The sequence below is a fragment of the Peromyscus maniculatus genome, chromosome 4 (assembly GCF_049852395.1).
Source record: "Peromyscus maniculatus bairdii isolate BWxNUB_F1_BW_parent chromosome 4, HU_Pman_BW_mat_3.1, whole genome shotgun sequence".
Classification (NCBI taxonomy): Eukaryota; Metazoa; Chordata; class Mammalia; order Rodentia; family Cricetidae; genus Peromyscus; species Peromyscus maniculatus.
The window spans coordinates 54,777,251-54,798,392 of NC_134855.1; the positions used below are offsets into that span (position 1 = coordinate 54,777,251).

The window sequence follows — 21,142 nt, forward strand, 5'->3', positions numbered from 1 at the left end:
AAGCTCAGAATAATAGTGACACATTCTTGTATTAGTAATCAAACTGTTCCAATTCTTCAGGGCATTCCTACAGGATTGATAGAGAGTATAAGGAAATCCCCAAGAGTCCTTAAAATATTCATATGAAGGAGATGCCGGAGGGAGATTTGAACCCAAAGTCAAATTAAATTTCAAAACTGTTCACACAATAAGACAGTTTCTAACAGAGAACAGATAAGCAATCCTGCAGTCAATGCTTCTGTGAAGCCTTTTTTTACCTCGAGAAAATCAGTTTTTGTTATTTAGGATCTAGAATTTCCTCTTTTATAGAGATTTCCCTGGGGAATGATTTCAAATTCAACAGGAAATTTGCAATTCTAAATTTCAGAGGACTTGCTAGAGTTCAGAAAACCACTTTTTGAGCACAGAGAGGTAAATATGAAGGCGCCAACCCCCAGGGACAGCATGTGCTCCTGGCAACATGGCCAGGAGCGGGCAGACTCTCTGAATGTTATCTGGAAATCTGTGACCACACACATGACAGTATCATGTGCCTCTTGCAGAAAATAATATTCTGGTGAGCTTTGTCATTGGTAAATATATTTAAGACATTCACTTATTTAGAAAATGATAAACACTTTCAACTTTAGTCTAATGTGAAGCTATTTAACTTTTTTTTAAACTTTAAAATGAGGCACTAATATTCATTGTAAAATAATTCAGGAACTCAAAATGCCTCTGAAAATTAGTTTAATATAATTTTGTTTTAACAATTGAAATGGTGCCAAATAATGAGACACAGTACAAACTTTCCCTGGGTAGTTCAAGGTCAGCTGCCTAAAACTTAACTATTAAGAAATTAAGCATTCTTGCTCTTTAAGTCAGAAATTTTACTTCAGAGAACCAGAAGGTGGGAGTAGAATTCTTAAGTGAAATCGCTATTTTTAAAAAAGCCATTACTTATCACATATGTTGTTAATTTTATCTATAAAATTTTATACCCATAAAGTCAAAATAAGTCCCACAAAGTAGCAATTATCAATCACAATGCTTTAGATTTATATCTGCAACTTTTTGCTGTTTCCAGTACTGTCCTCTAGGATCCATGGTTATCAGTAAGAGATTATAAGATTTAGCTTTTAACAAGAAAACAACCATTAAAAAAATCAAATGAGGCAGAGGCAGGCAGATCTCTGTGAGTTCGAGGCCAGCCTGGTCTCCAAAGTGAGTTCCAGGAAAGGCGAAAAGCTACACAGAGAAACCCTGTCTCGAAAAACCAAAAAAAAAAAAAAAAAAAAAAATCAAATGTCAGTCTAGATTAAAATCCGATTATTATCTAAAAGAAATGCAGGGTTGAATATTTTCCTTTTGAATTGTATGGATTTTGTCATAAGGACAATTGTGTAAATCTGGCAGGGGGATGAAGACATGAACCCTTTGAGATTATTTGAAGGGAGACTGCAGGGGCGAGGGCGAAGGACACTTGCTGGTGCCCTGTGCTCAGCCAGTAACTCTGCCCAGATTTTCACCCACCTTCAATTCTGAGCTCTGCTGACGTTTCCAGGTCCTTGTGCTTGCAGGTGTACTGGCCCTGGTCCTCTGCACGAACATCTGCGATGGTCAGTTTGTGGACCTTGTGTTCCACTTCTGTTTTTACTCTGCCTTGGGGCTTAAGGATTCGGCCGTTTCTGAACCACTCGGATTTCACATTTGGCACAGAAAACTGACAGGTCATGGTACAAGTCTGGCCTTCTTTCAAAGTAACATCCTGGAGATGCCGCTCCCAAGCGGGCTCTGGTGTGATACAGGAACACATGTTGCTCAGCCTCAGCACCACATGATCACAGACAGCATCACGCGCAACAGCAATCTCACAAGGCTTTAAAGATGGTTTCTAACTTACCAATCACAGTCAGCTTGGCACTAGCAATGTGGGGACCACAAACCAGCCTGTAATTGCCCTGATCTTTAAGCTGACAGTTTTTGACTCTGAGGGTATGCCGGTCACCATCAATGCTTATTTCATATTTGTCACTGGGCTCCAGTTTTTCAGTCCCTTTGTACCAGGAGAGCTTGATTTCTGGATAATTAATCTTGATGTCAATTTCAAAGACAGCATCATTATCTTTCAGAACTGTCTGGTTTTCAATATCCTTGATCAAGGTGACGGGCTAGAAGAATTAACATGTGTTAGTCATCCTTCCTTTATAATTCCCAGTAATAATTTTGTACATTTTACTATTAGCACAGTTCATGTTACCTCTGTCTGTGTCAGCCTTTGCTGAATAAATGATACAAGTTCCTCAAATTCCTTTTCATCTCTCTCTGACTTCTCTAGTTCCTCAATTTCCTGAGGGGAAAAGTAAAACATTAGAAACAAGAATTCAATTAGCAGGTGCATGACTATGATTTACATTCCTTAAACTTTTAAAAATTTTATGCATATTGGTGGTTTTTAATTTTTTATTGTTATTTATGTGTATTGGTATTTTTTTTTTTTGTTTTTTGTTTTTTGTTTTTCGAGACAGGGTTTCTCTGTGTAGCTTTGAGCCTTTTCCTGGAACTCGCTTTGGAGACCAGGCTGGCCTCGAACTCACAGAGATCCGCCTGCCTCTGCCTCCCGAGTGCTGGGATTAAAGGCGTGCGCCACCACCGCCTGGCATGTATTGGTATTTTTAAAAAAGACTTATTTTTTCCTTCATGTGTATGTGTGTTTTGCTGGCATGCATGTATGTACACCGTTCAAGTGTGGGTGTAAGCCAGAAGAGGGCATCAGATCCCGTGGAGCCACAGTTGAAAACAGTTGTGAGCTGCCATGTGGGTGCTGGGAACTGAGCCTGGGTCCCCCAGAAGAGCAGCCAGCGTTCTTAACCACTGAGCCGTCTCTCCAACCCTCTGACTTCCGTTCTTGCTATTTGTTAGGTTGTAATACAGTTTATAGCTAGGTTATGGTGAATTGTTTCCTAGAAATGGAATGTTCTAGGCATTCAAGGCATTCTGCTAATAAGAAAGGCGTTTGCTGTCTCAACTATGGATTGTTTCTTAGGATGCAGCTGCAACGAGGGACATACCAGCCTGTGAGTCTCCTCCTCTTGACTCTGCTTCAGCAGCTCAAAGGCTTGAAGGAGGCCTCGGAAGTCGGTGATTCCATACATGCGCGCATATTTCTCATATTCTTTAGGATCCACATTTTTGAGAAGCTCCATGATGTCAATTTCTTCCTCCTCTCCGGATCCTTTCTTTAGGGCTGGAGTCCTGAAAAAAAAAAAAAAGTTAATGTCAATCATGTGTCTTCCATTTAGTAGTTTGAACTGTCTGTCATGACTCAAAGATGTTCAGTCTCAGTATTTTACCTCACTATATGATAGCTGAATGTTCTTCAGTAAGAAATGCTAATTTTACCATGTTGATCAAAACAATAAAAAAAAGTCAGTTTGGTGATGGGATGGATGAAGACTGGAGTGTTGTTACAGTGTTGAAATCTGATCAATGAATTGAAGAAAGGAAAGAGTATGGACACGTGCCCATTATTAGCCTTGTTATCAGGAGCTCAATTAATGATAGTTATATGAAATATCAAGTGAAAACTTCACTTAAATATCACATGCTATGAAAAAGAACTGTGGAAAGAAAAGGTATGTGATAATTCAATAATTATGGTGAAACACAAATTATATTGAAATTATTGTTGATTATGGAAATGTGTAAAATAATTGATCTAGGAAACTATAACATCAAAAAAAAAAAACTTATAAGAGCAAGCCTTCCAGATTTGGACACATAGTATTTGGCCATTTCCTTTTGTTTAAAAGCTTTTGGATGTATCTCACTCTTTGTTTCTCAGCATCATTCAGAAGCAAATCCCACCAGCCCACTGCATTCCCCTTAAATGTGACCGGCTAACTGCTCACTCACTCCTCCGCCATGTTGTTCTCTGGTCCTTGCCTCCTGGGGACCCTTTGTGAGGAAGAGGTCCTCTCCACAGTCCTGAGTGGACTTACTTTTTCAGCATTGCGCGAAGATCACCTTCAATCTTCTCCTGCTTCTTCCTCTCGTCCACCTGTAGGTTGACATTGCTTTCAATTTCACCGTGTTTGTTAAAGGCAACACATCGGTATAACCCAGAGTCGGTTTTCGTGGTGTCACGGATCTCCAGCTTCGATTCGTCGCCTTTCTGGTGGATCAGAATGCGACCTCCTTGGTTCAGCTGCCTCCACTTTCCTTTTGTCCATTTAACGTTCGGGATTGGGTCACCTCCAACTTTTGCAATAAATGTGGCAGTGGTTTCTAAGGAAAGGTGAAAACAAATTCATTCCAAAGTGAATCTTGCCCAGTTAGTGCTTTTGAAATGAAATCAGTAGTATACCCTGGATGAGGCTGTACACTTACTTTCCACTACTCGGATACTCTGAGGCTCTGATACAAAAAAGAGTTTTCCGTCCACCGCTGCCTTCTTAGCTGCTGGGGCTGCCGCCGGTTTTTCTGAAACACACGTTTCCATGTTTTGTTACTACAAGAACTTGAAAATCGTAATAAATACTCTAGTGTGTAAAAACAAACTTGAAGAGCTTGGGAGTGTCGTAAATACTATTCACTCCAAGACCCGCTAGCTGTGAGTTATAAGTGACAAAGCAGTTTCATAGACCTTCATTCCAGTGAGAGCTAAAGTAGGTTGAGCTGTAATGGATTACTGGCATCCAATCTGGCATTTATAGACTTTTATTGCATACATTTCCCCTGGGCTACGATATCAAGCTATTTCCCATTGCATCAGCATGGCATCATTTTGGGAACTACACTGAATATACCCTTGTGGATATGCTGTGAGTGTTTCAAGAAATAAGCTGGTGAACTCTGGGTAACTTTAAATACTTCGTATCGACACTGTTTCCATTAAAACACTGGATACTTTCACTCTAAGAGGGCTGGAGATGACAAATGACGAATAACTGATGTGTGTGACTCATCTGAGTCCATTCTCATTTCTCATTAGCTAAGCACCACGGGCAGTTTCTGTCTCAATGCACACTTTCTTGGTATCTGTACCTTTAATGGTCACTTTGCACTTGGAGGTATCACTGCCGGCCACATTGGAAGCCTTGCACACGTAATCTCCCGAATCCGCTTTAACAGTCTCCTTGAGTTCCAGCACAGCCGTCCCGCTAGCAAAGCTGAAGCTGCATCTGTCTGAAGGCTTTATCTCTCTGCCGGCTCTCAACCACTGGATTCGAATGGGCTCTGATCCCTGCACATGGCAGCTGAGCTGGACAAAATCCCCTTCGCTGGCTGTCACTGGGGTAAGGTGCTGGTCAAACACAGGCGGCTTCTTAGGCTCTGGAAGTGAAAAGGCATTTTCAAGCGGAGGACAGAAAAAAAGTGAAAGATACATGATGTTCCATGAAAGAAATTAAAAAAAAAAAAAAGGAGGGAAATAGCTTCCCTCCAACAGGTGACAGTGGACACTCATAGATGGCATTATAAGACACAGTTTGTTCCTCTTAGGCAGTTGTTAATGTTTGTAGGGTTAAGAAGGGGGGGGGCAGATTTAAAAACATGCAAAGAGCAGCTGCCACGCTGTCCACAAAACCACCACCGCATCTGTGTCCTGATGAAGCTCCACAAATACAATGCTGGCGCTGCCATCCACGTCTGTGCTGTGTGGCATGATTCTGACTCTTTCAAAACCACGGGCAGCAGCACTTTTGGCCAAACTCTAAAACCTAAAGGCTTGAGGGAATGCTGCTCATGTAGAGCAGCATGATCGTTGACTTGTGCAGAAGAAAGGCACCGTCAGGGGCGTGGATGTGCCCAAACCTTAACGAGATTTTCTCTGATGTTCATGTTTAGATTTTTAAATGCATCGAAAGTTACCCCAAGCCCAGAACTGAGAGTGGAAGCTCAGTGTTTAACTGAAAACAAAGACAGGAGTATGAGTTCCATGACACAATGGACATGTGTGACATAATGTTCCATCAGAGCTCTAGTGGTCCAACAGTTCCGAGACCCCCAGATAAAATAAGGCTACATTCATGATTGCCACTTCTGGTCTCTACTACTTCAGCAAACCTCTACAGAAAAACAGCCCCAGATTTCTGTGGAAAGTATCTACTCAATGGCAAAGCATCACGAGAATAAACCTCTTTTCATTTTAGCACATGGACTGAAACTAGATTCATTTCAGTTTTATCAGATAAATGATAAAATCTGAATCTGTAGCCAAGACAACTGCAATATTAACCTAGTCACAATAGTAGCCTACTAATGATAGTGGTTCATTAGTACGTTCTGAGGTGGTCAGCCAGTTCCCCTGTAGTAACCATCCAACACTTTTCTAGAAAGTTGGCTTGTGCAATAATTATGTGGGTCTGTAAACTTATTATCTGTCTGAAGCCATTATAGTTATAAAATCAGATAAGGGGGATCTGAAATAATGCAAACTTCTTCCTTTCTTAAAATAATATCCCTGAGTTTAAGTATATCTTTTTTTTTTTTTTTTTTTTTTTGGTTTTTCGAGACAGGGTTTCTCTGTGTAGCTTTGCGCCTTTCCTGGAACTCACTTGGTAGCCCAGGCTGGCCTCGAACTCACAAAGATCCGCCTGCCTCTGCCTCCCGAGTGCTGGGATTAAAGGCGTGCGCCACCAACGCCCGGCATTAAGTATATCTTTTATAATATATAACAATCTACCCAAATATTGGTTTTTGAGCAAATTTTACTATTTTGTCTGGTGTTACTATTTAATTTTAGACCAAAAGATAAGAGTAATGTATGCTAAACAATGATTCTTCACAAACAAAAGGAAATGTTTCTGATTGTAGCTGGGAGTAAGCAAGGTCAATGTAATAATCTGTGACAGGTTTAAAACATTTTCAAGTGCTTTTCCTCAAAATACCTGTTACTTGTGCACACACGTCAAAGAAGGCTTTGAATTCTAGCTGCTTGAGAGAATTTGGGGACGTGACTTAGGAATCTGACATTTGAGTCCCTTTATTAAGTGGAGTCCCATAATGTGTTAGCAAACACATATGGAATGATGAGAGTCTATTGAATAATGCACATTTTTGTCTGTGGCTCTCCCCTGAGCCCAGACTTCAGCCGATACACACGTGGAAGTGTGTGAAGAGAAACCTAAGGGCCAGAGCTGTGACGACACTCACCTTTGATGACAATGGAGGATGTGCACAGGGCAGATCCTGCGTCGTTCGTTGCCTTGCAGGTATACAAGCCTGCATCGGCCATGCTTGCTCGCTTGACTTGAAGCAACAGCGCATTGTTCTTGAATGTGATTTCACAGTTGGAAGTTGGATGGATCTCTACATTGTTTTTGTACCAAGCAATAGTTATAGGCTGGGAACCTGCCACGCGCCCTTCCAGTTTGAATGAATTCCCTTCTGTCTCTTCCACGGTCTCAGATAGTTTTTTGGTGAAACTTGGTGGGATTAGGCGCTCTGTAAGAAATTAAAAAGATAACTGAAATGAATATAGACGTAAGTTATTACCATGAGGCTTTCAAGAGGGGGAAGTCCTGTTTTTAGTTAAGTATCAGGGAAAACTCGTCAAATCCAGCATAGCAATTCATGCACCTGAGCGACTTCTCTCCATAGCTAATCCTCAGCTGAACGTTCTCTGACAGGATGGCTGATGGAAATGATTCACAGGCAATTACAGAACCAGACATTTGTAAGGAGAAAGACTCAGTCTTAGGGCTGAGGAGGGCATATCAACTTTTAGGACTAAATGACATCAGTTTCTCTTTATGCAAATCTCTCTATCATAACAAGCCTGGTGCTGTGAAAGCCGTTAGGTTATGCTTTCAAATGACTGCCCTCTGTTGGACCCCGTGCAGAATCAACTCTACCTTTTATATTAAGTTGGGCTGTGCAGGAGTCTTTTCCCACTTCATTCACGGCGTAGCAGGTGTACTGTCCAGAGTCACCCTTGTCCACTTTAACAATGGTCAGGTGCGCACTGTTTTCCAGATAACTGATCTGGTAGTTCCCGCCACTTCGTATCTCCCTGTTGTCCTTGGCCCAGCTGACCTTGATGGGCTGCGTTCCTGTGACATGGCACTCCAAGTCAGCACTTTCTCCTACCACAGCATCCACAGGAGTGAGAGGAATATCGAAGAAGGGTGGATTCTTCCCCTCTAAGGAGAGATTACAAGGAGAAGGTTTCATTTCGGGTTCCAGACTTGGGCCATGCCCTTTGAAGAAACAGCAATGTTTCCTTTGAAATTTTGTATGTGATTACAAACATTTCAACTATGGAAACATACGTCTAAGAATCCACAAACCTGTGAGGATGAGTTTGGCGCCAGAAGAAGCAGAGCCAATGGGATTTGTAGCAGTGCACGAGTACTGGCCTGCAAGACTCCGGTCTGTTTTAAAAATGTTCAGAGTGGCGATGTTGTCTAAAAATGATGTTTGCACATTGGGGCTATCTTTCAATGGCTTGCCGTCTTTGTACCAAGCCACGGAGATGGGCTCTGATCCATTTATGGCACATTCAAAAACCACTGGCAATCCCACGGTTTCTTGCACATCTCTCAGTTGTCGAGAAAAGGATGGTGGAAGTTTTTGCTCTGTAGGAACAGGATTAAAACAATGAACACAGTCCCACATTTCAAATTTAGTTATAGCCATCCTGCAAATGTACAGGAATTTCCCTAAAATTTTGAGGGAGTCCGAACAGCTCTTGAATGAACTTGAGATGGAAAAGAGCATGTGAGTTTTTGGAGAAGTTTGTACAGTAAGAGGCACAACACAAAACCTGTAAGCCAACAAGATGCTGCTCAGCTAGAGGCCTGTCTCTGGCCACCCAGCAGAACCTTCTGCTTATTAAATTGTCTCCTAGCAATCTGTATGAGACAGGCATGGGGTGAATTTAAAAACACACATCACATATATTCCTTTAATATTTATAGAGGCAAATGGTAGCATGATCTTCCCAACTGAACATTTTTGCCATCTCCCTATATACAGAGGACATAGAAAAAGTGGATCCAGGTGTGGCAGCACACACTTAGAATCTCAGCACTTAGAGGGAGAGGTAGGAGGATGATCCATGAGTTCGAGATCCACCAGTCCAACTTGTCAACCTACTGAGTTTCATCCAATAGAAGATACATAGTAAGATCCTCAGAAAGACAAACCAAAACAATTGCCCAGGAAAAAGGATAAGTTGCTAACTCCAATTGGAATTACTTAGGCCCCCAAACAGCATTTTGATTTTCCCCAAAAGAAGGCTCTCATTGGGTATTTTATAAGTTTTAAAAGAAGCATCTATCCGTTTGCTTTTAAAATATCGTACTCACCTTGAACGGTCAGGAAAGTTGATGAAGATACTTCTCCCACACTGTTCTCAGCCCTGCAGATGTATTCTCCGCTGTCACTGCTGCCAACCTGGGTGAAGACCAGTGTAGCAACGTTGTTCTTAAAATGCATTTTGCAGGTGGCAGTGGGCCTCAGCTTTGTATCCCCTTTATACCAGGAGACCCCGATTTCAGGCGTTCCGGCCAGCTGGCATTGTAAAGAGGCAGAATCACCAACGGTCACCTTCACGGGTTCCAACTGCTTTACAAAATACGGGGGTTCTGCAGCAAAAGAGATAAGCAGCCATGAGGGACAGGTCAGGACCGCGGCCTGGGTGCGAGGCTACGGATGTGCAATCACGACAGACCTAGTATCAGGATCTGGGCGGAGCAGGAATCTTTGCCGGAGGCGTTTTCAATGTAGCAGTTGTATTGTCCTGCATCCTCCACAATGCTGCTCAGAATTTCTAGGATCGCTGACTTTTCGGTTGTGGTGATGTTACAGCGTTGTGAGGGAGTGACATTGATGCCATTTTTCTTCCACGTCACCGAGATGGGAGGCGTTCCAGAGAAGGTCCCTTCTAGGATCAGGGGCTTGCCTTTCTCTATGCTGTAATCATTGAGTCTCTTCACAAATATGGCTGGGGCTGTCGTGAACAGATTGATAAAACAAAATCAAATACACACACCCCCCCACACACACAGGCACAGCACACCTGACTGCTACGAGCAGTTTAATTGTGTAAACAGAACAGCAAACAGACCTTTTACGAAGAGATGTGTCGTACAGGAAGCCCTGCCAGCCTCGTTACTAACTATACAAGTGTATTCTCCACTTTGGGACGTGTCCACGTCAAATAGCTCCAGTTCAGCCACTGAGTCCTGCAGAGACACGTTGCACCTGGCCCCGGGCACAAGCTCGCTGCTGCCTTTGAACCAGCTGACACTGAAAGGAGGCGTTCCTTTTACAATGCTCGTGAACGTGACGTTACTTCCCGTTAAGACATCCATGGGGTCAGGTTTCTGAACAAACGATGGTGGTTCTAAATAAAAAAAAAAAATTGGGAAAATGTGAATGTTTGTGAACTTGGTCGGTCCTTTGTGCACTGTGGTCGCCTATGGCTGTGTTTTGAACTGACCTCTCACAGTCAGGGGGGCACTGCACTCATCAGAGCCGGCCACATTGGTAGCTACACAGGTGTAGTCGCCAGCGTCCAATTCCTCCAGCATGTTCACAGTGAGGGCGCAGGTGTTGTCTGTGAGTGTGGTCTGGTATTTCCGGCCACTGCTGATCTCATTCCCGTCGTGGAACCACAGGACGGAGATTGGGGGTGACCCATAGACTTTGCACTCCATCACAATGGAGGAGCCGGACAGACCATTCGTCTCTTTGAGTTTTCTTGTGAACGAAGGAGGGATAATCCGATCTGAATATGAGAAAAGCAAACCAAGCAAGGGGCGTCCGTTATAAAATGGCACAAAGAGATAATTGTCTTTTGGATGGGTTATCGTTAGATCTGTCTGGCTCTTTTGAAAGATTCTCTAAGTGTTGCCCATGGGGTGACACAATGTCAAGCCTGGAGGATAAATATGGGCAAGTTGACTTCCTAGAGGTTCTTCCCAAAAAAAGGGGTGTGACTTTGATTATGGTTTTCTGCTATTTGTACGCATCTGCTGCCTCTGACCCTGCTGCGTCCAAGGATGTAAGACTCACATTATTACACTGTGAAGGAAGGAGCTTCTCTCCTGCTTAGGACAACTGGGGTCCCCACTATCACAAAGACGAATGAGCAGGCCAACCAACCTGAAACTTGAATTGAGACTTTGCAGCTGTCTTTGCCCACAGGATTTTGCACTTCAAAACTGTACACCCCGCTGTCACCGGGTGCCACGTTGATGATTTTAAGGCCCGACACTTTGTTGAAGAAGCTGATTTTGTACTTGCTGTCGCTTGTGAGCTCCTTCCCATCCTTAATCCACTTGGTGCTGAGTTCAGGGGTTCCAGACACTGTACACTCCAAGGTACAGGTGTCCCCTGCAGTGACCTTGATAGATTCTGGCTTTTCCACAATTGCTGCAGGCTCTGAAATAGATGGAAATCACAGCATAATTTAAAGTAGAGTAGAAGGGAAAAAGAGCTACAGAAAACACCGACCTGCATGCATGCCCTGTATTCACGAGGACATCCTATGTACTAACCGAGAACAGACAGCGTGGCATGGCACTCCTGCATCCCCGCATCGTTTTTGATCTGGCAGGTGTATTTCCCAGCATTGGCTGGTTCTGCTCTCGAGAACTGTAGGGTTGCAGTGTTTTCTGAGTAAGAGAGCCATACGTTGTCACTCTCTCTAACAATTTCCCCTTTATCTTTGAACCACGCCACTGAAATTGGCTCGGCGCCTTCAATTGTTGTCTGCAGCTGGACTTCTTTCCCAATGATGGTAGAAATGTCACTGAGCTTCTTCACAAATCGTGGTGGTGCTGAGGAGAGCAAACGGGGAGACGGGGCTTCAACATGTACGGGACTGATAGCATTTCCCTCACGTCAGTCACCAATGCGAGAAACCACCCCCCACGGTAACGTAGCATCTCATCTTGTAAATAAGAAGCCACGGGACTGAGAAACCTTGCAACAGCGCTTCTCAGCCTTCCGAATGCTCCGACCCTTTAACAAAGGTCCTCCTCTTGTGGTGACCCATCAACCATAAAATTATTTTTGTTGCTACCTCATCATAACTGTAATTTTTCTACTGTTTATGAATCAGAATATAAATATTTGTGTTTTCTGATGGTCTTAGGAGACCCCTGTGGAAAGGTCCTTTGAGAACCACTGCCTTAGAGTCTGTATCAAAAAGAGGCTGAATAGTATCTTATCCAGACTCCCTAAAGTCCAAGGAAGACCAATCACTAAGTTGGGGGGATATTTGGCATGAGAATTGGGATATTAGAAATATCCAATATTAGAAATGGGATATTAGAAAATGGAAGTGGGGGGTGAGGGGGGAGAACAAGGGAATCCGTGGCTGATATGTAAAGTTAAATTAAATTATAAAATTTTTAAAAAAATTAAAAAAAAAAGAAAATGGAGGTGAACAGAACATGGGACCCAAGGTGGGGCACAACATTAAAATTAGAAGGAGAACGGCGCGCAGAAGAGAATGAAACACTCCCACCTTTCAGAGTGACAGAACCGATGCAGGTGTCACTGCCCACGTCGTTGGTGGCTTTGCAGTGGTATTCCCCGACGTCGGCCGTGTCCACGTTCAGGATGTGGATGCTCGTGAGTAAGTTCTCAGACATAATCTTGTACTTCTTCCCACTCCGGAGTTCTCGCTTGTCTTTTTGCCAAGAAACTTGAAAGGGAGGCGTTCCCTGAAGCTCACACTCAAGGTGAACATCGGCTCCTTTAAGTGTCTCAACAGGAAAAGGCTTTTTGCGGAACACGGGTGGTTCTAGAATTGAAGGGGGAGAGAAAAGTCCCTTAGGATGGACTTCGTATTTAGACAGGGGTAGGAATTAGCTTTCTACCCCATTGGAGAAAGGGAGAAAACATCTCTCCCATTTTCTAAAATTGGATCCTTGAACAATTTTAAAACACTGCGGGAGAGGAGCTTCCCACCGAGGAGGAGAATGCGGTGGGAGAGGAGCTGATGAGCAGGGTGGAGGCGGAGCAAAGCCTGACCTTTAACCTTCAGGGAGGTGCTGCTGCTGGCACTTCCGGCCGCGTTGCGGGCCTCGCAGGTGTAGTCTCCGCTGTCTTCCACGCTGAGACCGTACATCTCCAGCACTGCCACCGAGTCCTCGAACGACATTCGGAACTTGCTGCTTTCTTGAATTTCAACCTCATCCTTGTACCACAGAACCTTGATCTCTGGAGAACCGCCTATTTTGCATTCGTATCTTGTATGCTCCTCCTGCTTGAGGATCCGGGACGGGTCTAGTTTCTTAATGAACCTGGGCGGTTCTGGGGAACCAAGAGGAAAAGCACAAGATGAGGGGTGGAAAAGACAGATATATTACAAGATGAGGAGAAAAAAGAAATCCCTTTCCCCCACTCGAGACAACTTCATTTGGTGCAGTTGAGTGATAGCTAAGTAGAAAATTCCCTAAATAACTTGATGGTTTGCAGACGCCCACAAGCTAACTGTGGCTAGGGAAAGAAGGAGAAGGCCCTGCTCCCTATTTCACAACCCACTTCCCAGAAACAGAATCATTTTTCTACAGCTGGGCTCACAGGCAACATCACAGAAGCCCTCTGAAGTTTACAGGATGGAGAGACTGTGATCACCCTGTGTGTGAGCCAATCCGAAGCTGTGGCTTCAAAGATATTCATTATGTATGGAACACAGCCAGAGCAAAAGGGACCATATACCTTAATATTTTCAAGTACAGTGATCTCTCATATGCCTTCAATAGATATCATTTCAACTTTCATCACGTCCTTTTGACCTGAGTAAGAACTAGGTTTTCTTCACTGACTAAACTTTCAGGCTCAGGAGGCAAAATGGTTAGTTGTCTCATGGAACAAAGGGTCTTGAACACTATTCTAATTTCAAGGTATTTATCAACTACTACTTCAAGAAGCTTAAAAATACTAAAACTGATTAGACAGCAGCTGATGGAGGTAAACCTCTAATTTTTGATAAACATTTGTGAGACACGCCATGGTTCTTGCATAACATTGGGTGTTGCGGTATTTCCATCCTAGGAGGCAGGCACACATGGGGGTATCTTAGCAATCTGGATCCCTGCTTGGTTTCCGCTACATTTCTACCACTTCTCCAACAATCTGCTTTGCAACCTGAGACTCTGCCTATGTCAAACTGCAGGTTCATCCCCTCCCCAAATAAACCCATGGTTACTTTGCTCTATGGCTCCCTATCAACTCTTAATAAATCTCCATTTTGTGGCCAGATGCCTCATAATACATGTCCTGGAACTAGAGGCAGTGGGTCGGTTCAGCCTATGTAGATTTTGGGTGCACATGCACTAAGACAAACTGTGTCTTCAAAATGAACTGTTAGGGGAAATCCCTTATTTATCATCTTATGCTTATGCATGATTGTGCACGTATATGACTCTAATCAGATGCATCTTGGGAAAGGACATGCACAGTGAATTAGGGCTTACACAACCCATGCCTATGAATCACAACAGAAGTATCCATACCCAGACCTAGCAACCAGCTCTTCTTCTTCCTGGACCCAAAGGTGCGAGTCCTAGGCAGTGACTAGGGGGCTCCTGGTTAAATCCCACTCACTGCCTGCTGTTTTCTTGCAGGGTACCAAGCATGTACTCTCATATGACCTTAGAACAAAATTCCTCCATACTTCTTCAGTCCTCTGAACAAGATGCTAAGAATGTGGAAAACCCTGGTCCAGATGGCAAGCCCGGGTAACACCTAGTCCCCTGACTTCTGCTATTAATTAAGCCTAGCTGGTGGAAGAAAAGTTCACCGCACAGTTGACCTGATTCTTCTGGAAGGACTAGATAGTTTGCGGTGGTGCTATGTTTTAGAGGGTAATGAATTCGTTAATTTATGAAGCACTACTGAAAATAGATCATTTGAAGTAATTAATTTTTTTTTTTTACCCTGTGATAACTTTTTTCAAATTAGGCTTTTCTTGCAATTCTAGTTTTTTTTTTCATTTTCTCCTTAATCTCTATTTGCAAAACTTGAAAATACATTTTTTCCAGTTAATATTTTTCTACTTTTCTATTTTAAGAACAGATTCAAGGTATTTTCCCTTTTAGAAGACCTCGGATTCATGTGTGGCCCTCTGTCTCTCCCTCCCTCTGTTTCTCATTTCTTTCCATCTCTTTTTGTCTTACGGTATTAGGGATCCAATGTAGCATGGCCTTGCACATACTAGGCCAGCACTATGCCATTGAGCTGCCCCTCTAGCCTCATTGGATCATTTCTAACTTCTAGACTTTGGTCCTATGTACAGTCTTCAGGCATATCACCCACCTACACTGTAAGACACTGAAAATACCAAAGAGATTTTGGCACTTCACTCTAAGGAGTACCTTGCACACCCAGCTGAGCGGAACAAGAGTCCTTTCCAGCAACGTTGCTCGCGTAGCAGGTGTACTGCCCAGCATCACCTTTGGCTACTTTGAGCACCGTCAGAGTGGCAGTGTTTTCAACCAGAGTCATCTTGTAGTTGCCTCCGGGGCGAATCTCACGGTTGTCTTTGGCCCAGGTGATTTTGATTGGTGCTGTTCCAGTGACATGACATTTAAAAGAGGCGCTTTCACCAAGAGCAAGGTCTACTGACACTGGCTTTAGATCAAAGAAAGGAGGCACTTCATGTTCTGCAAAGAATGAAGACCAACATGGTGATGTCAGTTTCCATGCTCCAAGATTAGGGATGGAAGCTAAACGGCACCAGTCCTTTGGTGGCCCAAGAAAGTGAAGCTGTGTTGCAGTGAAGAGGCCAGTAGGATGAGTTACTGAACTCACCTGAGAGAACGAGCTTGGCACTGGATGAAGCAGTCCCAAGAGGATTGGAAGCCGAACAATTATACTGACCAACATGACTCTGGTCAGTCTGCAAAATCTGAAGAGTGGCGACATGATGCACAAAAGACATCTGCAAATTAGAATCATCTTTTAAAAGCACGCCGTCCTTGTACCAAGACACCTGAAGAGGTTCCGAGCCGTTGATTCGGCATTCGAAAGCAACTGGGAAGCCGAGAGTCTCATGAACGTCTTTCAGTTTTCTTACAAAGGAAGGTGGAAGTTTACGCTCTGGAAAGAAGTTAGAGACAAACCTTATTTGAAAGAGAGAAAATACCTACAGCACATTTCTATCCGTGAGAAGTTATTATTAAAGTGAACGCATCAACACACAGCAGACTTGTCAAGCATCGCCATCATCACCTTTGATAACCAGCACAGCAGAAGAAGCAACTGCTCCCACACTGTTTTCTGCCTTGCACGTGTACTCTCCCACGTCACTGTGGTCCACCTTGTTGATGACCAATGAGGCAAGATTGTTTTTGAATTGCATCTTATAGGCAGGAGCCGATCGTAGCTTCGTATGTTCTTTATACCAAGAAATTCTGATTTCAGGGGTTCCATCCACTTTACACTGTAAGGTTGTGGGCTCTCCAATAGCTGCTTCCACATGTTCCAGGGGTTCAATAAAGTAAGGTGGTTCTAAGATACAAAGGTTGGCAATCGATCAGTGAACAACAACTAAAAGAACATTTCACAGGAAGAGACAACAGTAGGAGGAGCTAACTGTCAACACACCTAAGACAGACACAAGAGCTTCACAGATATCTTGTCCTGCTTCGTTTTCTATCAGGCAAGCATACTGTGCGTAGTCTTCTATCGTGCTTTCAAGAATTTCCAGGATGCTAGATTTTTCTGTTGTGGTAATGCCGCAGTTAGGAGACTGCAACAGAGGATATTCATTCTTCATCCAGCTCACGGAGATGGGAGGTGTGCCAGTGTAAGTAGCCTCCAGAACGATGGGGCTGCCTGTCTCGACACTGGTATCAGTCAATCTTTTCACAAAAGTGGCTGGTTCTACAAGGAGAAAATATGAGGGTAAAGTTGTACCTTCAAATGATGCATCTGAAGGATTTTAGAAAGAAATGGCACTGGATAAAAGAGCAAACCTTTCACAAAGAGATGCGTGGTACAGGAAGCGCTGCCAGCATCGTTGGTCACGAGGCAAGAATAATCTCCACTCTGCACTGGCTCCACCTCAAGCAGCTCCAGCTCAGTGACAAAGTCTTCCAAAGAAATGGTGCATGCCTCCCCTGACACCAGCTCTCTGCTGCCCTTAAACCACTTGACCTTGAAGGGAGGGGTGCCTCTGATGACACTGGTGAATGTCAGGCTCATTCCAGGCAAAACTTCCACAGAGTCAGGAGTTTGCTCAAAAGACGGTGGTTCTGAACAGCCCAGATGGAAGGGAGATGAAGAGGAAAGGGGTGCTTGTTACTCAAAGGAAACTAAGACGGGAGAATGAACACAAACGCTGGACAGTGGGGAGAGAAGCAGCAGGGGGTCCCTGGACACTGACCTTGGATGGTCAGGATTGCAGAGCTCTCGTCCTGGCCAGCTTCGTTGGCAGCCACACACGTATATGTGCCGGTGTCGGAGGGCTCCAGTGAGTTCAGACTCAGAGTGCAGACGTTATCGGAAAAGCCGGGCTGACACTTGGGACTACGGACGACCTCACTTCCGTCCAGAAACCAGCCGACTGAAATGGGGGCCGAGCCTGACACTCGGCACTCCAGAACAACAGAGGCCCCAAGGGTGGCATTCGTGTCCTTCAGCTTCCGGATGAAGGAAGGCGGGACGATGCGATCTAGAGGAGAAAGGTTTCCACTTAGGGAGCGTTCTTCCGCCCCCACCCCTGCCGGAGACGCTGTCTCCCGCCGGGCCTCATCGTACTCACCCGAGACGTGGACAGACACAGTGCAGCTGCTCTTGCCGACACTGTTCTTCACTTCGCAGCTGTACAAGCCCTTGTCGTTCATTTCTGCAGAGGGGATCTTAAGGGAAGCCAGGTTTCTGGCGAATGTAATGTGATGTCTGCTGCCTGCAGCTAGTTCTCTGCCATCTTTGAACCACTTGGCCGAAAGTTCTGGAGTCCCGGCTACGACACACTCCAGTGTGAAGGGATTTCCAGTGGTGACGGTCATGGGTTCCGGTTTCTCTACGATCCTGGCTGGTTCTAGAAGAGGAAGAAGTATATGGCATTGAGAACCGATTCGCCTTATAGTCAGTAGAGAGTTGGATAAGAGTCATGTCTTCAGAAAATGATTATAGGTCAATTAACTTCCCTCTGCTCCCCGAGGTCTACTTTGCCACTAACCTAGTACAGTCAGGACCGCTGAGCACTCCCTCATTCCCGCATCATTTCTGATTTGGCACACGTATTTTCCAGAGTGTGAGGCTTCTGGACTTCCCAGTTGGAGAGTTGCGATGTTATCAGTGAAGGAGATCTTAATGTTTTCACTCTCTCTGATGACTTCGCCTTTATCTTTCAGCCAGACAACAGAAATCGGCTGGAACCCTTCTACCACGGCTTGTAATTCCACAGGCTCCCCAATGAGGGTGGACGTATCGCTGAGCTTTTTCACAAACCGTGGTGGTTCTGATGAAAGAAATGCATGGTCAAATGGGCAAGCACGGGTCACAGCCATGTCAGCTATCAGTCGGGCAGGAGCAGGTCAAGGAAGAAGCACACTGTTGGATGTGTGTGTGAACGCATACAAACCTTTGAATTTGACAGCGCAGACACAGGTGTCGCTTCCCACTTCATTAGTGGCTTTGCAGTGATAGTCCCCTACGTCAGGGGCTTCCAGATTAAAGATGTGGAGACTCGTGTCAAAATTTTTGGAGGTGATCTTAAATTTCTTGCTGCTTCGAACTTGCTTTCGGTCTTTGACCCACACCACTTCAAAGGGGGGCGTTCCCGAAATTTCACATTGGAGGATCACGTCAGAACCTTTCAGGGCTCCGACCGGAGCAGGCTTCTGGGTAAACACCGGAGGTGCTACCAGGAGAAAAGAGGATGAACAATGAGAGCAGCTGCTTACCCAAGAGGACACAAGATGTTAGCATCTACCTACCAAGTTTCTAGAGTCTAGAGATGTTCGCTATAAATGGAAGAGCACCGAGAGTGACTGGTGTGAGTAATGACAATACACACATGGACACAGGACCATTCACAAACTTCTAAGAGTGGTAAGCTTCTCAACTTTGGACCTTAGCAATTGGAGATAAGTCCGTAACCCAAAGCTGGACCGGGACTGTCTACACAAATTCCCGAGGAATGCCGGGTTTTATTTAACCACCAGAAATCCTCAAGTTCGGGCCCAGCTTGAGTTCACTTTTGGATATCCAAACAGCCTGAGACCTTGAGACCATGAGGAAGGCACTGAAGAGAACAAAGGGAACAGAAGAGGGGTCTAACCTTTAACTTTCAGGGCTGTGCTGCAGCTGGCGTCACCAACGCCATTGTGGGCCTCGCAGATGTAGTCGCCACTGTCCTCAGCACTGGCTTCGTTGATGGTAAGCAGGGCCACGGAATTAACGAAGGACATGTTGTATTTCCAGCTTTCGTGAAGTTCACTGTCATTCCGGAACCACACAACTTTGATTTCTGGGGAACCACTTATCTTACATTCCAGTTGGATGGATTCTCCCTGCTTCGCGACTTTTGAAGTATCTAATTTCTTAACAAACTTGGGAGGTTCTATGAAACCAAAGGAAACAGTCAGCAATGGGTAATCATGTGTTAAAAGAGTTTATCCTTATAGCTGAGAATCCCCAAAGTTCACATGTTAACAGGCTTATTATTAAGAATGAATTTCCTAATGATTTCATGGTAAAATAAGCTATCTTCCTTCCTATTAGGTGATTTAAAATATTTATCAGAGAATTTGGCTGACATAGTGTGGTCTGTATAGACAAGATAAAGCATAGTAGCTAATATAATTGCATATTTATTTGATCAAAATTGTGTAATGATAAACCAGATGTTATATAACAAGAAATGATGAAAGGGAGAGTGAATGGTTGAAACTATATTCAACAAAGTTCAAAGAAAGAATACTTCTCAAGAAATAATTTAAAGAGAAGGCAAAACTTTGATTACTGCTCTTCCAAAACATAGGCATAAATTCAAATATGATTGTTAGTTTAACTCAAACATTTAAAGACTCAATAAGACAGTGGAAAATGGTGTGTCACACCAGTAATCTTATCTCCCAGGGGGCTGAGACAGGAGGATTTCTGAGTTCCAGGCCAGCATAGACTATAAAGTAAGTCAAAAATGAAAAAATAAACCAGGCAAAACTCAATATCTTTCTCATTTAGCATGACTGAGGGATATAACCCAGAGCTTCACATGGGCAAGGGAAGTGCTCTAACACTGAGCTATGGCACACCGGCCTGCAGAAAGATTTTCAGACACATAGAGGATAACACAAGCATATTCCAGAACAAATCTTGGCAAATACTATGCAGCGATACCTTTCACACTGAGCTGAGCAGAGCACATGTCTTTGCCAACGTCATTGGTCGCTTGACAAGTGTATTGACCCGAGTCTCCTTTGCCCACTTTGAGTATCCTCAGATGGGGAGTATTGCCCACACATGTGATAGTATAGTTTCCTCCGGGTCGGATTTCCTTGTTATCTTTTGACCATGTGATGCGCATTGGTTGAGCACCAGTAACATGACACTCAAAATCTGCACTTTCTCCAGCAATGACATCTATTGATACTGGCTTGATATCAAAGAAGGGGGATTTCTTAGGTTCTGGAAGATGAGAAGAAAAGGAAATTATATATATATATATATATATATATATATATATATATATATATATATATATATATATAGCCTCCCCTTTTGGCTGTCAGTTATTTTTGTCTTCACAATTAAATAAGAAACCAGGTTTATGAAGAGAGAGATTGGCATGGGAACAAACCTCTTGCTGTCAATCTAGCAGTAGATGATGCTGTACCAAGTGGATTGGAGGCTGAGCAAGAATATTGGCCAGAGTGACTCAAGTCAGTTTGTGAAATTTTTAATGTTGCCACATTATCCACGAATGACATCTGTAGATTTTCATCGTCTCTTAAGAGCACCCCATCTCTATACCAGCACACTTGGATGGGTGCAGAGCCATTCAGTCGACAAGTAAGTGTAACTGGTAACCCAACTGTTTGCTCGATGTCCTTTAATTGCCTTGCAAAGGAAGGTGGGAGCTGGCGCTCTGTAGGAAGACAAGTCATGCTTGAGGCATTAGTGGGTAAAATGAGAAAAGTCCCATAAAGATAAAGAAGGTAATGAGGAAAGAAGAAATGTCTTAACGTCT

The 21,142-nt window shown here is 43.9% G+C and overlaps 1 protein-coding gene across 3 annotated transcripts in view; it reads right to left on the reverse strand.

Annotated features, from left to right (window-relative positions):
* The window catches only part of Ttn (titin), a 275,803-nt gene that overhangs the window by 169,371 nt on the left and 85,290 nt on the right, over nucleotides 1-21,142 (reverse strand). For all 3 annotated transcript variants that reach the window (XM_076569742.1, XM_076569741.1, XM_076569740.1), the window contains 30 exons: nucleotides 20,753-21,040; nucleotides 20,293-20,580; nucleotides 19,232-19,513; nucleotides 18,533-18,811; nucleotides 18,128-18,409; nucleotides 17,708-17,986; nucleotides 17,330-17,617; nucleotides 16,920-17,198; nucleotides 16,549-16,827; nucleotides 16,174-16,452; nucleotides 15,754-16,041; nucleotides 15,318-15,605; nucleotides 12,970-13,251; nucleotides 12,461-12,739; nucleotides 11,487-11,768; nucleotides 11,092-11,370; nucleotides 10,427-10,714; nucleotides 10,052-10,330; nucleotides 9,656-9,934; nucleotides 9,291-9,569; nucleotides 8,271-8,558; nucleotides 7,836-8,123; nucleotides 7,135-7,425; nucleotides 5,026-5,313; nucleotides 4,369-4,461; nucleotides 3,981-4,266; nucleotides 3,051-3,234; nucleotides 2,240-2,329; nucleotides 1,883-2,150; nucleotides 1,513-1,773 (listed from right to left, as the gene is read on the reverse strand). In XM_076569742.1, the coding sequence (XP_076425857.1) occupies nucleotides 1,513-1,773; nucleotides 1,883-2,150; nucleotides 2,240-2,329; nucleotides 3,051-3,234; nucleotides 3,981-4,266; nucleotides 4,369-4,461; nucleotides 5,026-5,313; nucleotides 7,135-7,425; nucleotides 7,836-8,123; nucleotides 8,271-8,558; nucleotides 9,291-9,569; nucleotides 9,656-9,934; nucleotides 10,052-10,330; nucleotides 10,427-10,714; nucleotides 11,092-11,370; nucleotides 11,487-11,768; nucleotides 12,461-12,739; nucleotides 12,970-13,251; nucleotides 15,318-15,605; nucleotides 15,754-16,041; nucleotides 16,174-16,452; nucleotides 16,549-16,827; nucleotides 16,920-17,198; nucleotides 17,330-17,617; nucleotides 17,708-17,986; nucleotides 18,128-18,409; nucleotides 18,533-18,811; nucleotides 19,232-19,513; nucleotides 20,293-20,580; nucleotides 20,753-21,040 (7,983 nt within the window). The remainder of the gene's footprint in view (nucleotides 1-1,512; nucleotides 1,774-1,882; nucleotides 2,151-2,239; nucleotides 2,330-3,050; nucleotides 3,235-3,980; nucleotides 4,267-4,368; nucleotides 4,462-5,025; nucleotides 5,314-7,134; nucleotides 7,426-7,835; nucleotides 8,124-8,270; nucleotides 8,559-9,290; nucleotides 9,570-9,655; nucleotides 9,935-10,051; nucleotides 10,331-10,426; nucleotides 10,715-11,091; nucleotides 11,371-11,486; nucleotides 11,769-12,460; nucleotides 12,740-12,969; nucleotides 13,252-15,317; nucleotides 15,606-15,753; nucleotides 16,042-16,173; nucleotides 16,453-16,548; nucleotides 16,828-16,919; nucleotides 17,199-17,329; nucleotides 17,618-17,707; nucleotides 17,987-18,127; nucleotides 18,410-18,532; nucleotides 18,812-19,231; nucleotides 19,514-20,292; nucleotides 20,581-20,752; nucleotides 21,041-21,142) is intronic.